Source organism: Eptesicus fuscus, chromosome 7, assembly GCF_027574615.1.
Source record: "Eptesicus fuscus isolate TK198812 chromosome 7, DD_ASM_mEF_20220401, whole genome shotgun sequence".
NCBI lineage: Eukaryota > Metazoa > Chordata > Mammalia > Chiroptera > Vespertilionidae > Eptesicus > Eptesicus fuscus.
The window spans coordinates 64,526,122-64,538,945 of NC_072479.1; the positions used below are offsets into that span (position 1 = coordinate 64,526,122).

The 12,824-nt window shown below is 39.0% G+C and overlaps 1 protein-coding gene across 1 annotated transcript in view; it reads left to right on the forward strand.

The window, feature by feature from the left end:
* ADAMTS20 (ADAM metallopeptidase with thrombospondin type 1 motif 20) overlaps positions 1 to 12,824 on the forward strand; it is a 176,770-nt gene that overhangs the window by 69,558 nt on the left and 94,388 nt on the right. The window contains exons 10-14 of the mRNA XM_054718477.1: positions 305 to 446; positions 2,083 to 2,187; positions 9,732 to 9,877; positions 11,244 to 11,425; positions 11,523 to 11,659. Coding sequence (XP_054574452.1) covers positions 305 to 446; positions 2,083 to 2,187; positions 9,732 to 9,877; positions 11,244 to 11,425; positions 11,523 to 11,659 — 712 coding nt within the window. The remainder of the gene's footprint in view (positions 1 to 304; positions 447 to 2,082; positions 2,188 to 9,731; positions 9,878 to 11,243; positions 11,426 to 11,522; positions 11,660 to 12,824) is intronic.

Sequence of the window (12,824 nt, forward strand, 5' to 3'; positions counted from 1 at the left end):
AACCATGCCCTCCTGGTTCATAGATGCTCAACCACTGAGCCATGCTGGTCGAGATCTTTTTTTTTTTTTTTTTTAATTGTATCTTTAAAGAAGTAGTGGGGCTTCAATGAGAACAAACACATCAGAAGTCCTTTGTAAACTCTGAGGTTTTCTTACTAACTTTGATTTGAGCTGGGTTTTAAATTAAGAAAAAATACTGATATTCTCTTTGGAAATAAAGAACTACAAAAAATCTGATGAAGAATCTTATACTGACATGCATCTGTGTATATTCACAATATTTCATCTTCTGTCATTGGTACAGCACTGGTCATGGGGACTGCCTCCTTGACAAACCAAATGGGAGAATATATGATCTGTCCTCACAACTTCCTGGGTTAATGTATGATGTAAACAAGCAGTGTGAACTCATGTTTGGTCCTGGATCACAAGTGTGTCCCTATTTGGTAAGAAAAATTTTGTCTTTTTGTTTGAAAACTACCATAAAGTTGTAGTTAGAATATATTTCAAAGTGTATATTCTCTTGAACAGAAGGTAAATTAAATATATTTTAAACATTTTTAAGTGTTAGAAAAATCTGGTGTTTGTCAGAAAGGGGCTTAAAAAAAGAGAAACTAAAATTCATTAAGTAATTATTAAATGCCAGGTACTGTATTAGGTGCTTAAAAGTTATCTCTAATTCTCACAAAATCCTATGAAGTATTCTCATTTAGAAACAAAGCCACAGAGAGGTTTTGAAAATTAACGGGATTTAAATATTTACTTTCAAATGATATTATTTTTGTGGATGTGGGAAGAAAATTATGTGAGACATTTTTATATTTTGATTAGTTGTATTAAAAGAGCCAGGAATATAATAGACTGCATTTTAATTTATGTAGATTTGAATCAAAACAAATGAAATTTGGGGCCTGTTGTTTAGTTTTCATTAAACTATTTATAAGTTGTTTTTAAGATTTTTCATAAGTTAGATACAGTACTAGGTTGTGAGAATCATTGGCCCAGAAATGCAACCATATTCATTCATTTAAGTAAAGATAATGATCTGCCACATAATAGCTGCCATAGAATAAATGCTTGTTGAATGTTGAATGAATGAATGAAAGTTACTTAACAGTGAGTGTAGGGACATACAAGGCATACTCCACATAGTGAATATTGTTCCTAAAGTCTTAAATTCATAGTCATAGTTTTTCAAAAGACTTTAAACATTCACTATGGAAGGGGGAAGATTTACCTTAATTTTTACATAGAAGCCACATTTCTTCTTTCTTCCTACCTGATTTAGACACTAAACAAACTTTGAATTTAAATTCAGAAAAAGGAAGGAATTATCTTGTGTATAGCTCCTGTGAGCCTCCATAGATTTTTGTTTCTTGTGAAAACTTCAGAACGCTTTGTTTAAAAGTTGAAAGTCTGTATTATATTCACAAAATAGGAAACCAGTATACATTATACAGTATTTCTATGCACATTATTCATACATTCCTCCATTGGATCAAAGAGGGCTTTTGGAAACTCTTTGTGAATAACATTTAACAACAAAAAGTCCTTTAGAAAAATATCTTGCAAAGAGAGAAAAATGCCTCACATAATTTTGAATATTTCCACTCCAATTCATCTCTCCCATTGTTCAATGCATGATGAAAATCTAAAAGTTAAAGAAAGGACACTAAGTGCTGCCATTTTCTATATTTAGAAGAAAATCAAGAGCTAAAACTTAGTAAAGATTTTTAAAAATATATATTTTTATAAATTTCAGAGAAGGAGGGAGAGGGAGAGAGAGAAACATCAATGATGAGAGAGAAACATCAGTATCAATAGGCTGCCTCTTGCACACCCCCTACTGGGGATTGAGCCCACAACTGGGAATCAAACCATGACCTCCAGGTTCATAGGTCAATGCTCAACTACTGAGCCACACTGGCTGGGCAGTAAAGATGTTTTGCTGATTATCTCCAGCTGTGACCATGAAACAGGAATTACATAAGATCAGTTGGTGAACTGATGCATTATATTGACTTGGTCGGGTAATTATGGCATCATTTTCACTCTTGCTTGCCTGCTCCGGTTCCTCTTCAGAAACAGTGCAGGCGCCTCTGGTGCACAAGTGCAGAAGGAGTCCACAAGGGCTGTCGTACTCAGCACATGCCACTGGCAGACGGAACCAACTGTGGTCCTGGGATGGTAGGTTTTCTCCAAGGGTGAGTCTTGTATCGAGAGATTATCCGAGGATGTGATTGCTCTGCATTTCCGCACTGTTCATCATTTGCTGTCAACTTTTGTCCTGCTAGTTGATTTAATATTATTGCCATGTTTGTTTTTTTATGTAGAATAGTGTCTAATGAATTAAAATGATAATTTCCCCTGTTTTTCAAAATCTAGCACAGGGGTCCTCAAACTTTTTAAACAGGGGGCCAGTTCACTGTCCCTCAGGTGGTTGGAGGGCTGGACTATAGTTTGAAAAAAAACTATGAACAAATTCCTATGCACACTGCACATATCTTATTTTGAAGTAAAAAAACAAAACGGCAAAAACACCCGCATGTGGCCCGCGGGCCATAGTTTGAAGACGCCTGATCTAGCAGATGAATATTAAAATTACATATAGTTATCATAAAGATAAATTCATGTGTATATATAGTTATCTAAGTATGTTTATTATAGTTTTGTTATTTAAGACTAGAGGCCCGGTGCACGAATTTGTGCATGGTTGGGGTCCCTCTGGGTGGCCTGCAGGGATCTGGCCGAAACCTGCAGTCCAACGCTGCCTGCAGCTCCTACCTGCCGCTCCTGCTCATCCTGGCCCCACTGTGCCTGCTGCAGGCTCTGGGAGAGGCTTGTGTGGCCGCAGCAGTGCTCACCAGCCATGAGCCCTGCATCTGGTGCCCTTCCAAGGGGAGTGGCCTGTGGGATCAGGCTGAAACCGGCTCTCTGACTTCCCTCGAGGGGTCCCAGATTGCGAGAGGGTGCAGGCCAGTCTGAGGGACCCCACTGGTGCACGATCGGGCCTGGGAGGGACTGCAGGAGGGCTCCAGGGTGTGTCAGGCCCATCTCACTCAGTCCTGATTGGCCAGACCCCAGCAGCAAGCTAACCTACCAGTCAGAGAGCCGGTTTCAGTCAGAGCATCTGCCCCCTGGTTGTCAGTGCACATCATAGCGACTGGTTGACTGGTCAACTGTCTGCCTCCTGGTGGTCAGAGCACGTCATAGCAAGTGGTTGAGCAACCTTAGCAATATCATTAGCATATTATGCTTTGATTGGTTGTTCGGTTGTTCTGCCGTTCAGTCTATTTGCATATTATCCTTTTATTATATGGGATGAGTATAGGCATGAAGGCCCTAATATTTCAGCAAATCTCCAAATTTAAGTATGTTAGCATTTCATAGATTTTTCTCCCATAAAATTCAGTTAAGTATAACTGAAAGTTGTAAGTGTCTCCTTTGGATTATGTTGATTCTAATTATATTGAAATACATTATATTCCTACAATAAACTGCCTACCATACCGCATCTTTACCATTCTAAGATCAGTAAATCTGCCAGCATAATGTCCAGTGACAGGGCTCACCATGATCATGAAACATGCTGTATGTGAAGATGAATTCAGATTGTACTTGGTACTCCAGTGTGAAGTCAAATATTGTTTGTACTCAACAAATTTTAGTCAGCCTCCTCTGAGCTACCCCATGCAAAAGGAACACTTCTTGGCAATGGGTTAGCTAGTGCTGCCAAGGCTCACATTATGCAAAAGTAAGAACTCCAAATTAAGTTCAGTTCACTAGCTGACCTTGTGTCTTTACTACCTGCTGCTTTAGTGAAATGTTTGTACCAGCTACTGCCCTTTTCTTGCATCACTTTGACATCCAAAGGCATGTGTTTCCCATGAATACTACGTAGATTACAAATGAATTATTAAAGTTTCATTTGAAACTTCAGCAATTTTTGTAGTACCTTGAAATACTCATTGAAATGGTTTTGCACTCAAATTATCTTAGGATCAAAATTCTACTGGAATTCTTCAGTTTATAGATTTAAACTGGAACTAAATTTTAAAATTTGAATTTTATCTAAAATTTATATTTTGAGAGTAAGAATTATTAAAAAGACTATTTTTCTCATTTTTTGTGACCAGTATTCTAGCTAGTTCTTTTTTGGGGGGAGGAAGTGGCATTTGTAAGAGTTACTGATATCTGAATGTGAGAAAAAGACCTCTCTAAAGTTTGAATATGGGGCTGTTGATATCAGAAAGAAAACTTACTCTAAGATGTTCACCTGTTTCAAATCTAGGATTGAGCCTTAGTGCCTTAACAAATGTTAAAGTCACTATATCCCATTGACCTTCAGGCTCGATTTCATGTGGCTAAAATAGTAATTGATATATTCATAAATATCTAGAGATACACTATGTATAACTAACTTATTGAACGATCTAAATCCAGTTCAGGCATAAACATTTTATATGAGTCACGTGCACATATCATAAATGTACAGTTTGGAAGTTTTATCAAATGTAGATGCATACATAGCCAACATCCCCATTAAAAAAGTTCAGTCTTAACTCTTTGCAGACAATTTCCCTTCTCTCCAGAACCAGCTCCTGTTCATGTTTCTATCTCCATAGATTAGTTTGTTTGTTCTTGAGTTAATATACATGGAACTATGTAATATACCCCTTTGGGGTGGAGATTGGGTCGTTTCTTTTGTTTGACGTAATGTTTTTGAGTTTCATCCATATTATTGTATGCATCAGACCTTCATTCCTTTATGTTGCAGTATAATTCAAATGTACAAGTGCACCATAATTTGTTTACCCAGTCTCCAGTTGATGGACATTTGGATCATTTCCAGCTTTTGGCTGTTAGGAATAAAGCTGCTATGAGCATCCTCATACAGGTTTTCTTATGGGCATATATTTACATTTCTCTTGGGTAAATATCCAGAGTAAAATTTCTGGGTCATAGGGCAGGTGTGTGTTTGACTTCACAGGAGAGTGCCAAACAATTTTCCAAAATATGTGTACCATTTTAGAACCCATAAGCAATGTCTGAAAGTCCTAGTTGCTCGGCATTCTTTGCCAATTTTTGATATTAGGAGTATTTTAACAAAAATTTAGCTATTCTAGTGGGTGTAAAATGGAATCTTATTCTGGTTTTAATTTATATTTCACTGATTATTTCCAATCTTAGGAATCTTTTCATGTGCTTATTAGCCATTTGAATATATCTCCCTATGCTGTGATATGGTGGGCATGAATTTGTTGGAATTAAGGTAAATGTGACGAGACACCGAGACCTGCTTTAAAGCCCATGTAGATTGAAAGCAGAGGTGGTGTTTGGGGTAACTACATGCAGATCATGATAGGTATAAATTCCCTTTTTAGTTAATTGAAAGTAGTGAGCCCTTATATTGCATTAGCATTAGCAATGCCCTGTATTAAATGGATTATTTATTAAAGGGAAATTTTAAACAAATGTCCTATAGTGTTGCCTTAACACTCTTCTTTAGTCCATTTATCTTGTGACTGTCTTACATGTGAAATGGTCTGTTAATACATTCATTTTTATGAAAACACTAGAGACCCGATGCACAAAATTCATGCAAGAGTAGGCCTTCTTTCCCCGGGCTGCTGGCACCGGCTTTCCTCTGGCACCCAGGACCCGGGTTTTCCTTACAGCCCCAGCTTCGTTCGGAAGGTTGTCCGGAAGGATGTCTGGTCTAATTAGCATATTATGCTTTTATTATTATAGACTAGTGGCCAGGTGCATGAAATTCATGCATGGGGGGGGGGTGTCCCTCAGCCCGGCCTGCACCCTCTCCAATCTGGGAACCCTCGGGGGATGTCCAACTGCCAGTTATGGGATGGGGCCTAAACTGGCAGTTGGACATCCCTCTCACAATCCAGGACCACTGGCTCCTAACCGCTCACCTGCCTGCCTGCTTAATTGCCCCTAATCACTCTACCTGCCAGCCTGTTCACCCCCAACTTCCTCCCCCACCGGCCTTCTCGCCCCCAACTGCCCCCCCCCACCAGCCTGGTCACCCCCAACTGCCCCCCCTGCTGGCCTGCTTGCCCCAACTGCCCCCCCCCCTTGCTGGCCTGATCACCCCCAACTGCCCCTCATTGCCCCCCACTGCCGGCCTGCTCACCCCAACTGCCCCCACCCTGCTGGCCTGCTCACCCCCAACTGCCCTCCCCACCAGCCTGCTTGTCCCCAACTGCCCCCCACCCCCTGCTGGCTTGATCACCCCTAACCGCCTCTGCCTCAGCCCCACCACCATGGTTTTGTCTGGAAGGACATCCGGAAGGTCCCCTGGTCTGATTAGTATATTACCCTTTTATTAGTATAGATGATGAACCCCTCTGACAGTGAGTTGATTTTACTACATGGTGTCTAGTATAACATGTTATCCTTTTCATTCTCTGATCTCTCTCTCTCTTTCTTTCTCTCTCTGCTCCCCTCTCTCCCCCCCATCACACACACACACACACACACACACACACACACACACACACACACAAGAATGCATGCAGGGACTATTGAACTATTTCTAGAAGATGCCAACAAAATTTACATGCACATAGTATAGTCTATACTGAGATTTTGCTTTTGTTCACTCCTAATATGGCTTTTTTATATTGAATGGTTTGTTCTAATGAAAGGTACAAAGTATTTTTTCTCCTAATAAAATTGCTTATAGTATTCACTCATTCAGCAAAGATTTATTAAGGGTCTGCTATATGATCAACTTAGATCAACTCAAGCTGTTTTGAGGGGGCAGGGCAGGAGTTTGATTTCTACATTTGAAATGGTTATTAGACATTCAAGTGAAGAGAAGGAAACAGTTGTATACAGTCAGGAGATCAGGAGAGAGATCTGGACTGGGAGTGATTGTTGATAGAGAAGAATAAAGGGCCAAGATCTAAGCCTGGGGACATTCCAATGTTAACAGGTTGGAAAGAAAAAGAAATAGTAAAAGAAACTGTGAAAAATTAATCATTAAAGAAGAAAGAAAATCAAGAGTATGGAACTCCGGAAACTAACAGAAAAGTAATGTACCAGGAATCATAATTAGCTATTCACATACTGCTAAGTCAAGGAAAACAGAGACTGAAACCTAGCCATTGGTTATACATTGTAGAAGGCCATTGGAGACCTATACATGAGCCATGGAAGTTGGTATAAAGCTTGGCTAAGGTGAGATTGTGAGGAAATAGGCAGAGAGAGATAGACAATGAGCATAAACAGAACCACAGCTGATTAGGGACGTGTGATCTAAGAAAAGTTGTTATTTTTTGGTTATTGTTGTTAAAGTGGGAGGAAAAGGAGTATGTTTATATGTTAAAGAGAATATTCTAGTGGAGTGTTTTCAAACTGTCTCAATTACAGAACCAGTCTTCTTTAAAATAAAACATTTTTCAGATTTTTTTTTGTACAAAATGATAAAAATGGTTGACTAGGAAAATGAAACAAAAGAAGACTTCCAAAATGTAAGCCAGATTTTCCTACTGGAAAAAAAATTGTGGATTCTAAAAAAATTTAAAAACAGAATTATTATGAGACCCAAATACCACTGCTAGATATACCATATCCAAAAGAATTGAGATTAGGGTCTTGAAGAGATATTTACACATGCATGTTTGTAGCAGCATTATTTACAGTAGCCAAGAAGTGAAACAACCCAACTGTCAATCAAGAGATGAATGAACAATTTATGGTGTTTACATACCATGAAATATAATTCAGCCTTTTAAAAATGTATTGGGGTGACATCCTATATAATAAAGAGGTAGTATGCAAATTGACCCTCACTCCAACAATAAGATGGCTGCCATCATGTAGTCAAAGATGGCCGCCACAAGATGGCCAGCAGGGGAGGGCAGTTGGGAGGGACCAGGCCTGCAAGGGAAGGCAGTTGTGGGCTATCAGGCCTGCAGGGGAGGGCAGTTATGACTGAGCAGGCTGGCAGAGGAGGGCAGTTGGGGGTGACCAGGCCTGCAGGGGAGGACAGTTGAGAGGGGGACCCAGGCCTACAGGGGAGGGCAGTTGGGGGGGGGGAACCAGGCCTGCAGGGGAGGGTAGTTAGGGGTGACCAGGCTGGCAAGGGAGGGCAGTAAAGGGTGACCGGGCCAGCAGGGGAGGACAGTTGGGGGCGACTAGACCTTAACAGGAGGACAGTTAGGGGTGACCAGGCTGGCAGGGGAGGGAAGTTAGGGGTGACCAGGCCAGCAGGGGAGGGCAGTTAGTGGGTGATCAGGCTGGCAGGCAGAAGCGGTTAGGGGCAATCAGGCAGGCAGGCAGGCAAGTGGTTGGGAACCAGCAGTCCAGGGCCTAAATGGGCAGTTAGACATCCCTCGAGGGGTCCCAGATTGGAGAGGGTGCAGGCTGGGCTGAGGGACACCCCCCCGCCCATGCACAAATTTCATGCACCAGGCCTCTAGTTGGTTAATAATATTATATAGGTTTCAAGTATACAGTGCTATGATATATCATCTGTATATTGCACTGTGTTCCCACCATCCAGATTTAGCCTTTGTAAATGAAGGAAATTTTGGCACATGCCATGTGTGTGAATCTTGAAGACATTATGCTATGTGAAATAAGCAAGTCATAAAAAGATAAACACAATATGATTTCAATTATATGAGATATCCCGAATAGTCAGATTCATAGAAACAAAATAGAATGGTGGTTGCCAGGGGCTGGGAGGAGCAGAGAATGAGGAATTATTATTTAATGGGTGTACAGTTTCAGTTTGGGAAGATGAAGATTTCATTTTGGATGGTTGTACAACAGTGTGAAGGTCGTTAATACCACTGAACTGTACACTTAAAAATGGTTAAAATAGTAAACTTTATTTTAATAATAAAAATAAACATTAAATTATAAACAAAACACAATATAAGCTTATTTTTAAATTATTAACTTTAATAAACATAAACTTACTCTGTAAAATGCTTACAAAAGTTTCTAAATGCTCACTCACAATTTCTGTGCTCATCTCCTCACAAGCTGATAGTGACTAATTCATAGACCAGCATCAGAACATAAACCGCATTAGCTTTCATGTCCTAGAAATTGCAACAGCAATGACATAGGGGAGATGAGATAATTGTTGAGTCATGTTCTGAGTAGTGAGAAGGGCTGAGATTAAGTGGATAAATGGAGGGATTAATTTTGATTTAGGATCCTGGATTTTGTATATAAGTAGGTACAGACGCTGATGGGTGGGTAGAAGGGCTGCTGGGAGATTATGACAGATTTTTCTGCAAGTTTCAATTTTCTTGATAAAAGTAAAAAACAAGTGATCATTGAGACTTTGAAGGAGATAGACTTGGAAGTTAGGTCAAAGAGTGAGGGATAGATAACTGCATAAAAAACAAGTATGAATATATACCGTATTAATCTAATATTTGCTTTAAAATTTTTTTTTTAATTTTACTAAGTTTTTCCAATATGTATAGGTCTTCCCTACCCTAAGGAGACTCTGAATCTTAAAGGCAAGGGAATTTTTAAATTCTTTTTGCTTTCCATAAGTCTTACAGTTACTTGATAGACATTCAGTAAATATTCAACAACATGACATCAAATGTAATCACATCTGAATGAACATTTTGCTTTAAATTGTATACATGTTGTTCTTCTATTGATCTTCTGCTGCTCTTATAGTTACTATGGTGTTCTCACTAGATCTACATGAATCGCTTTTCTTTGTGTTATTTTTGTAGCATTGCCACCATGGGCTGTGCGTAAACAGAGAAATGGAAACACGTCCTGTCGATGGTGAATGGGGACCATGGGGACCTTACAGTGCTTGTTCAAGAACATGTGGCGGTGGAATCAAAAGCACAGCCAGGCTCTGTCATCGCCCCGAGTATGTCCTTTTTATGTCACTGTAAATTAAGATTATCTCAAGGCACCAGAAACTAAACATCAGTTTCATTCACTTCTAAACTGGAGGTCAGTCTGTAAGTTTCTGAGATTCAGAAAACTTCTGGGACACTTAAGCCATGTTACTTTATATCTTGGTAGATTCAGACCTTAAAAAAGCTGATAGATAAAAATAATCTTTGGAATCTGAATTGAGACAGAGCCTTTTTTCCCTGATTTAGTGTGAATTTGAGAAATAGTTATAAATAATGACAGTAATATAATGGCATTTTTTACATTTAGTGTTTCTGTTGAAAGCTACTTTCTCCTTTTAACTATGTTTTGGCTGTCCTGGACAAGACACGTAGTTCCATTACCAGTTTTTCACTCATTTGTGTAGTTCGACAAGCCATTATTCTTTCTTTACCTATTATGTTATAGATGCATCCATGTCTTTAGCTTGAATAACCACTGAAACATATCTCCTCTCATTATTTAAAAGAACTTAGAGATTCCATAAATACTTTAAAATAATTTTCCTATTGTTATGTAATATATAAATTGGTAAGCAATATGACACTTTTCACTTAAAATCTATTACCATGAATTTTTAATGCAGAAATATGACATATTCTGAATAAAATCTGAATTCATTTGAACTTTAGAATAACTAAATTATGCTAGAAGTCCTCATATTTAAAAATGCTGAGAAAAGAGTTTTTGTTTTCCAGCATAAGTTGGATGGATATAGAGTGATACCATGAAACTTGTTGAACTAAATGATAACTAGGAGATCTATGAAAAAGACACATATATATTTTTCTTTTTTTTTAACATGGTATTATCTTTTTAAAATCATCTTTGGCTCATTTTCCCCCAGAATATGAACAAACCATTTTTTAAAAAATATATTGTTAGTGATTTTAGAGAGGAAGGGAGAGGGAGAGAGTGATAGAAATATCAATGATGAGAGAGAATCATCTATTGTCTGCCTTCTGCACACCCCCTACTGGGGATTGTGCCCAACCAGGAATCAAAGTGTGACCTCCTGGTTCCTATGTGGAAACTCAACCACTGAACCACACTGGCTGGGCAAACGAACCATTTTTTGAAATTTTAAAAGAAATCCCCATCATAGTTCCTTGTTAGTTAATCAAATCATGAATCATTTCTCCCCTCTAGGCCACAGCATCCACCAAGATGGATATTTTTAGGTTATTAGCCAGGGCATTGCTTAAAACCATGTTACATACTTGTGTTATATTCAAAGTGTTAGTGGGACCTCATGGAAAGGAATAGAACAATTTTAGAGCTAAACGACAAAAATAATATTGTACTGATGTGCTTTAAAATGTAATGAATTTGACTAGGCCGAGAAACGGAGGAAAGTACTGTGTGGGCCGCAGGATGAAATTTCGATCATGTAATACTGATTCCTGTCCAAAAGGAAAGCAAGACTTTCGTGAGAAGCAGTGCTCTGATTTTGATGGTAAACATTTCAACATCAATGGTCTTTCCCCTAACGTGAGATGGCTTCCAAAGTACAGTGGGAGTAAGTAGTTAGAATATTATTGATGTGAATCTTTTTTGAGACCTAGGAACAAACAGTTGCATTATTGTATGCCAAAACGTTGACTTCTTTCTTACAGTTGCCATAAAAGATCGCTGTAAACTCTACTGTCGGGTTGCTGGAACCACTAACTTCTACCAATTGAAGGATAGGGTTGCCGATGGTACCCCTTGTGGAACTGAAACTAACGACATCTGTGTTCAAGGCCTGTGTCGGGTGCGTAAACTTATTCTGTTTAATGTGGCTTTCAGGAGACTATGACTTCTGTTACTTCAGAACACATTTTTATGAATCCAATACTGCAACTTTTGGTGATAATCATATTATCTCTAGGAGTATCATTAGGAGACTTTTTTACTAGGTGATTTTCTGCCATGAAGAGAAACTCATGAAATATTAAGGTAAGTCTGCCAATTTTGTTTTGTGTATGATACTCAAAATCAAGATAAGAGATGAGGTCAACTTTCTAAAACGATAAAAATACTAAGACACAAGGGTTATAAAGTCCTTTTATTCTTCAAGTGTGACCTGCTGTGGTGACTTTTTTTTTATCCCCTCAATGTTAGAAGCGGTGGTATCCTCCGTCCCTCTGTCCATTCTTGTCTCTTAATTCTTGGGTAAATGCTTCAAACATTTACTGAGAACCTACTAGATTTCAGATAAAAGGATGGAACAGAGAGCTAACCTCCAAGGTGGTCACAGATTTGTGAGGGAGATAGGCAGGCAAACAATTATAATGCACTGCGATGGAGTCATCTGCAAGGAGGCTTGGGGATATTGGGGAAGGAATGTCTTAATTAGGGGAAGGCGGGTAAAGGTTTTGAAGAATGCTCATGGAGGGTGTGAGGCTTGAGCTAATTATGTAGGTTTTAGAAAGGTGAGAATGTAAGGTGAGATAGGGGCTAACTAATGGTTGTTCTATGCACTTTCCCCCTAAAGTCCTTGGAGATCTTTAGGATTTGGAATTGAGAAAGAGATGTGATTTGATTTGCATGTCAGAATCTTCAGAATGCACTGGGTTAGGAGAAGATTGGAGATGGGTGGGCCATTTAGCAGGATTTTTGATGAGAGCAGATGAGACCCTGAATTCAAGCACACATACTGCACATGGTGATCTTAAAAATGGTGATGAACTTGAAAACCAGGATAGTGAATGCTGTCTAGAGAATACATGAACTCATTCTTTTGGTTAAGTGTAACTTAATAGGACCAAGTTCTCCCTATAACCAAACATCTATTACCAGTTACCCAGGTGACAGAGGGGTTGCACACAAGGTGCTAATGAGATGTTCAAAGGAACTTAAAGTAACTTACACATTGGAAAAACCTTAAATACTAGAAAACAGGTATTCAGTGGCCTGAAGTTTTTTAAAATCTAATT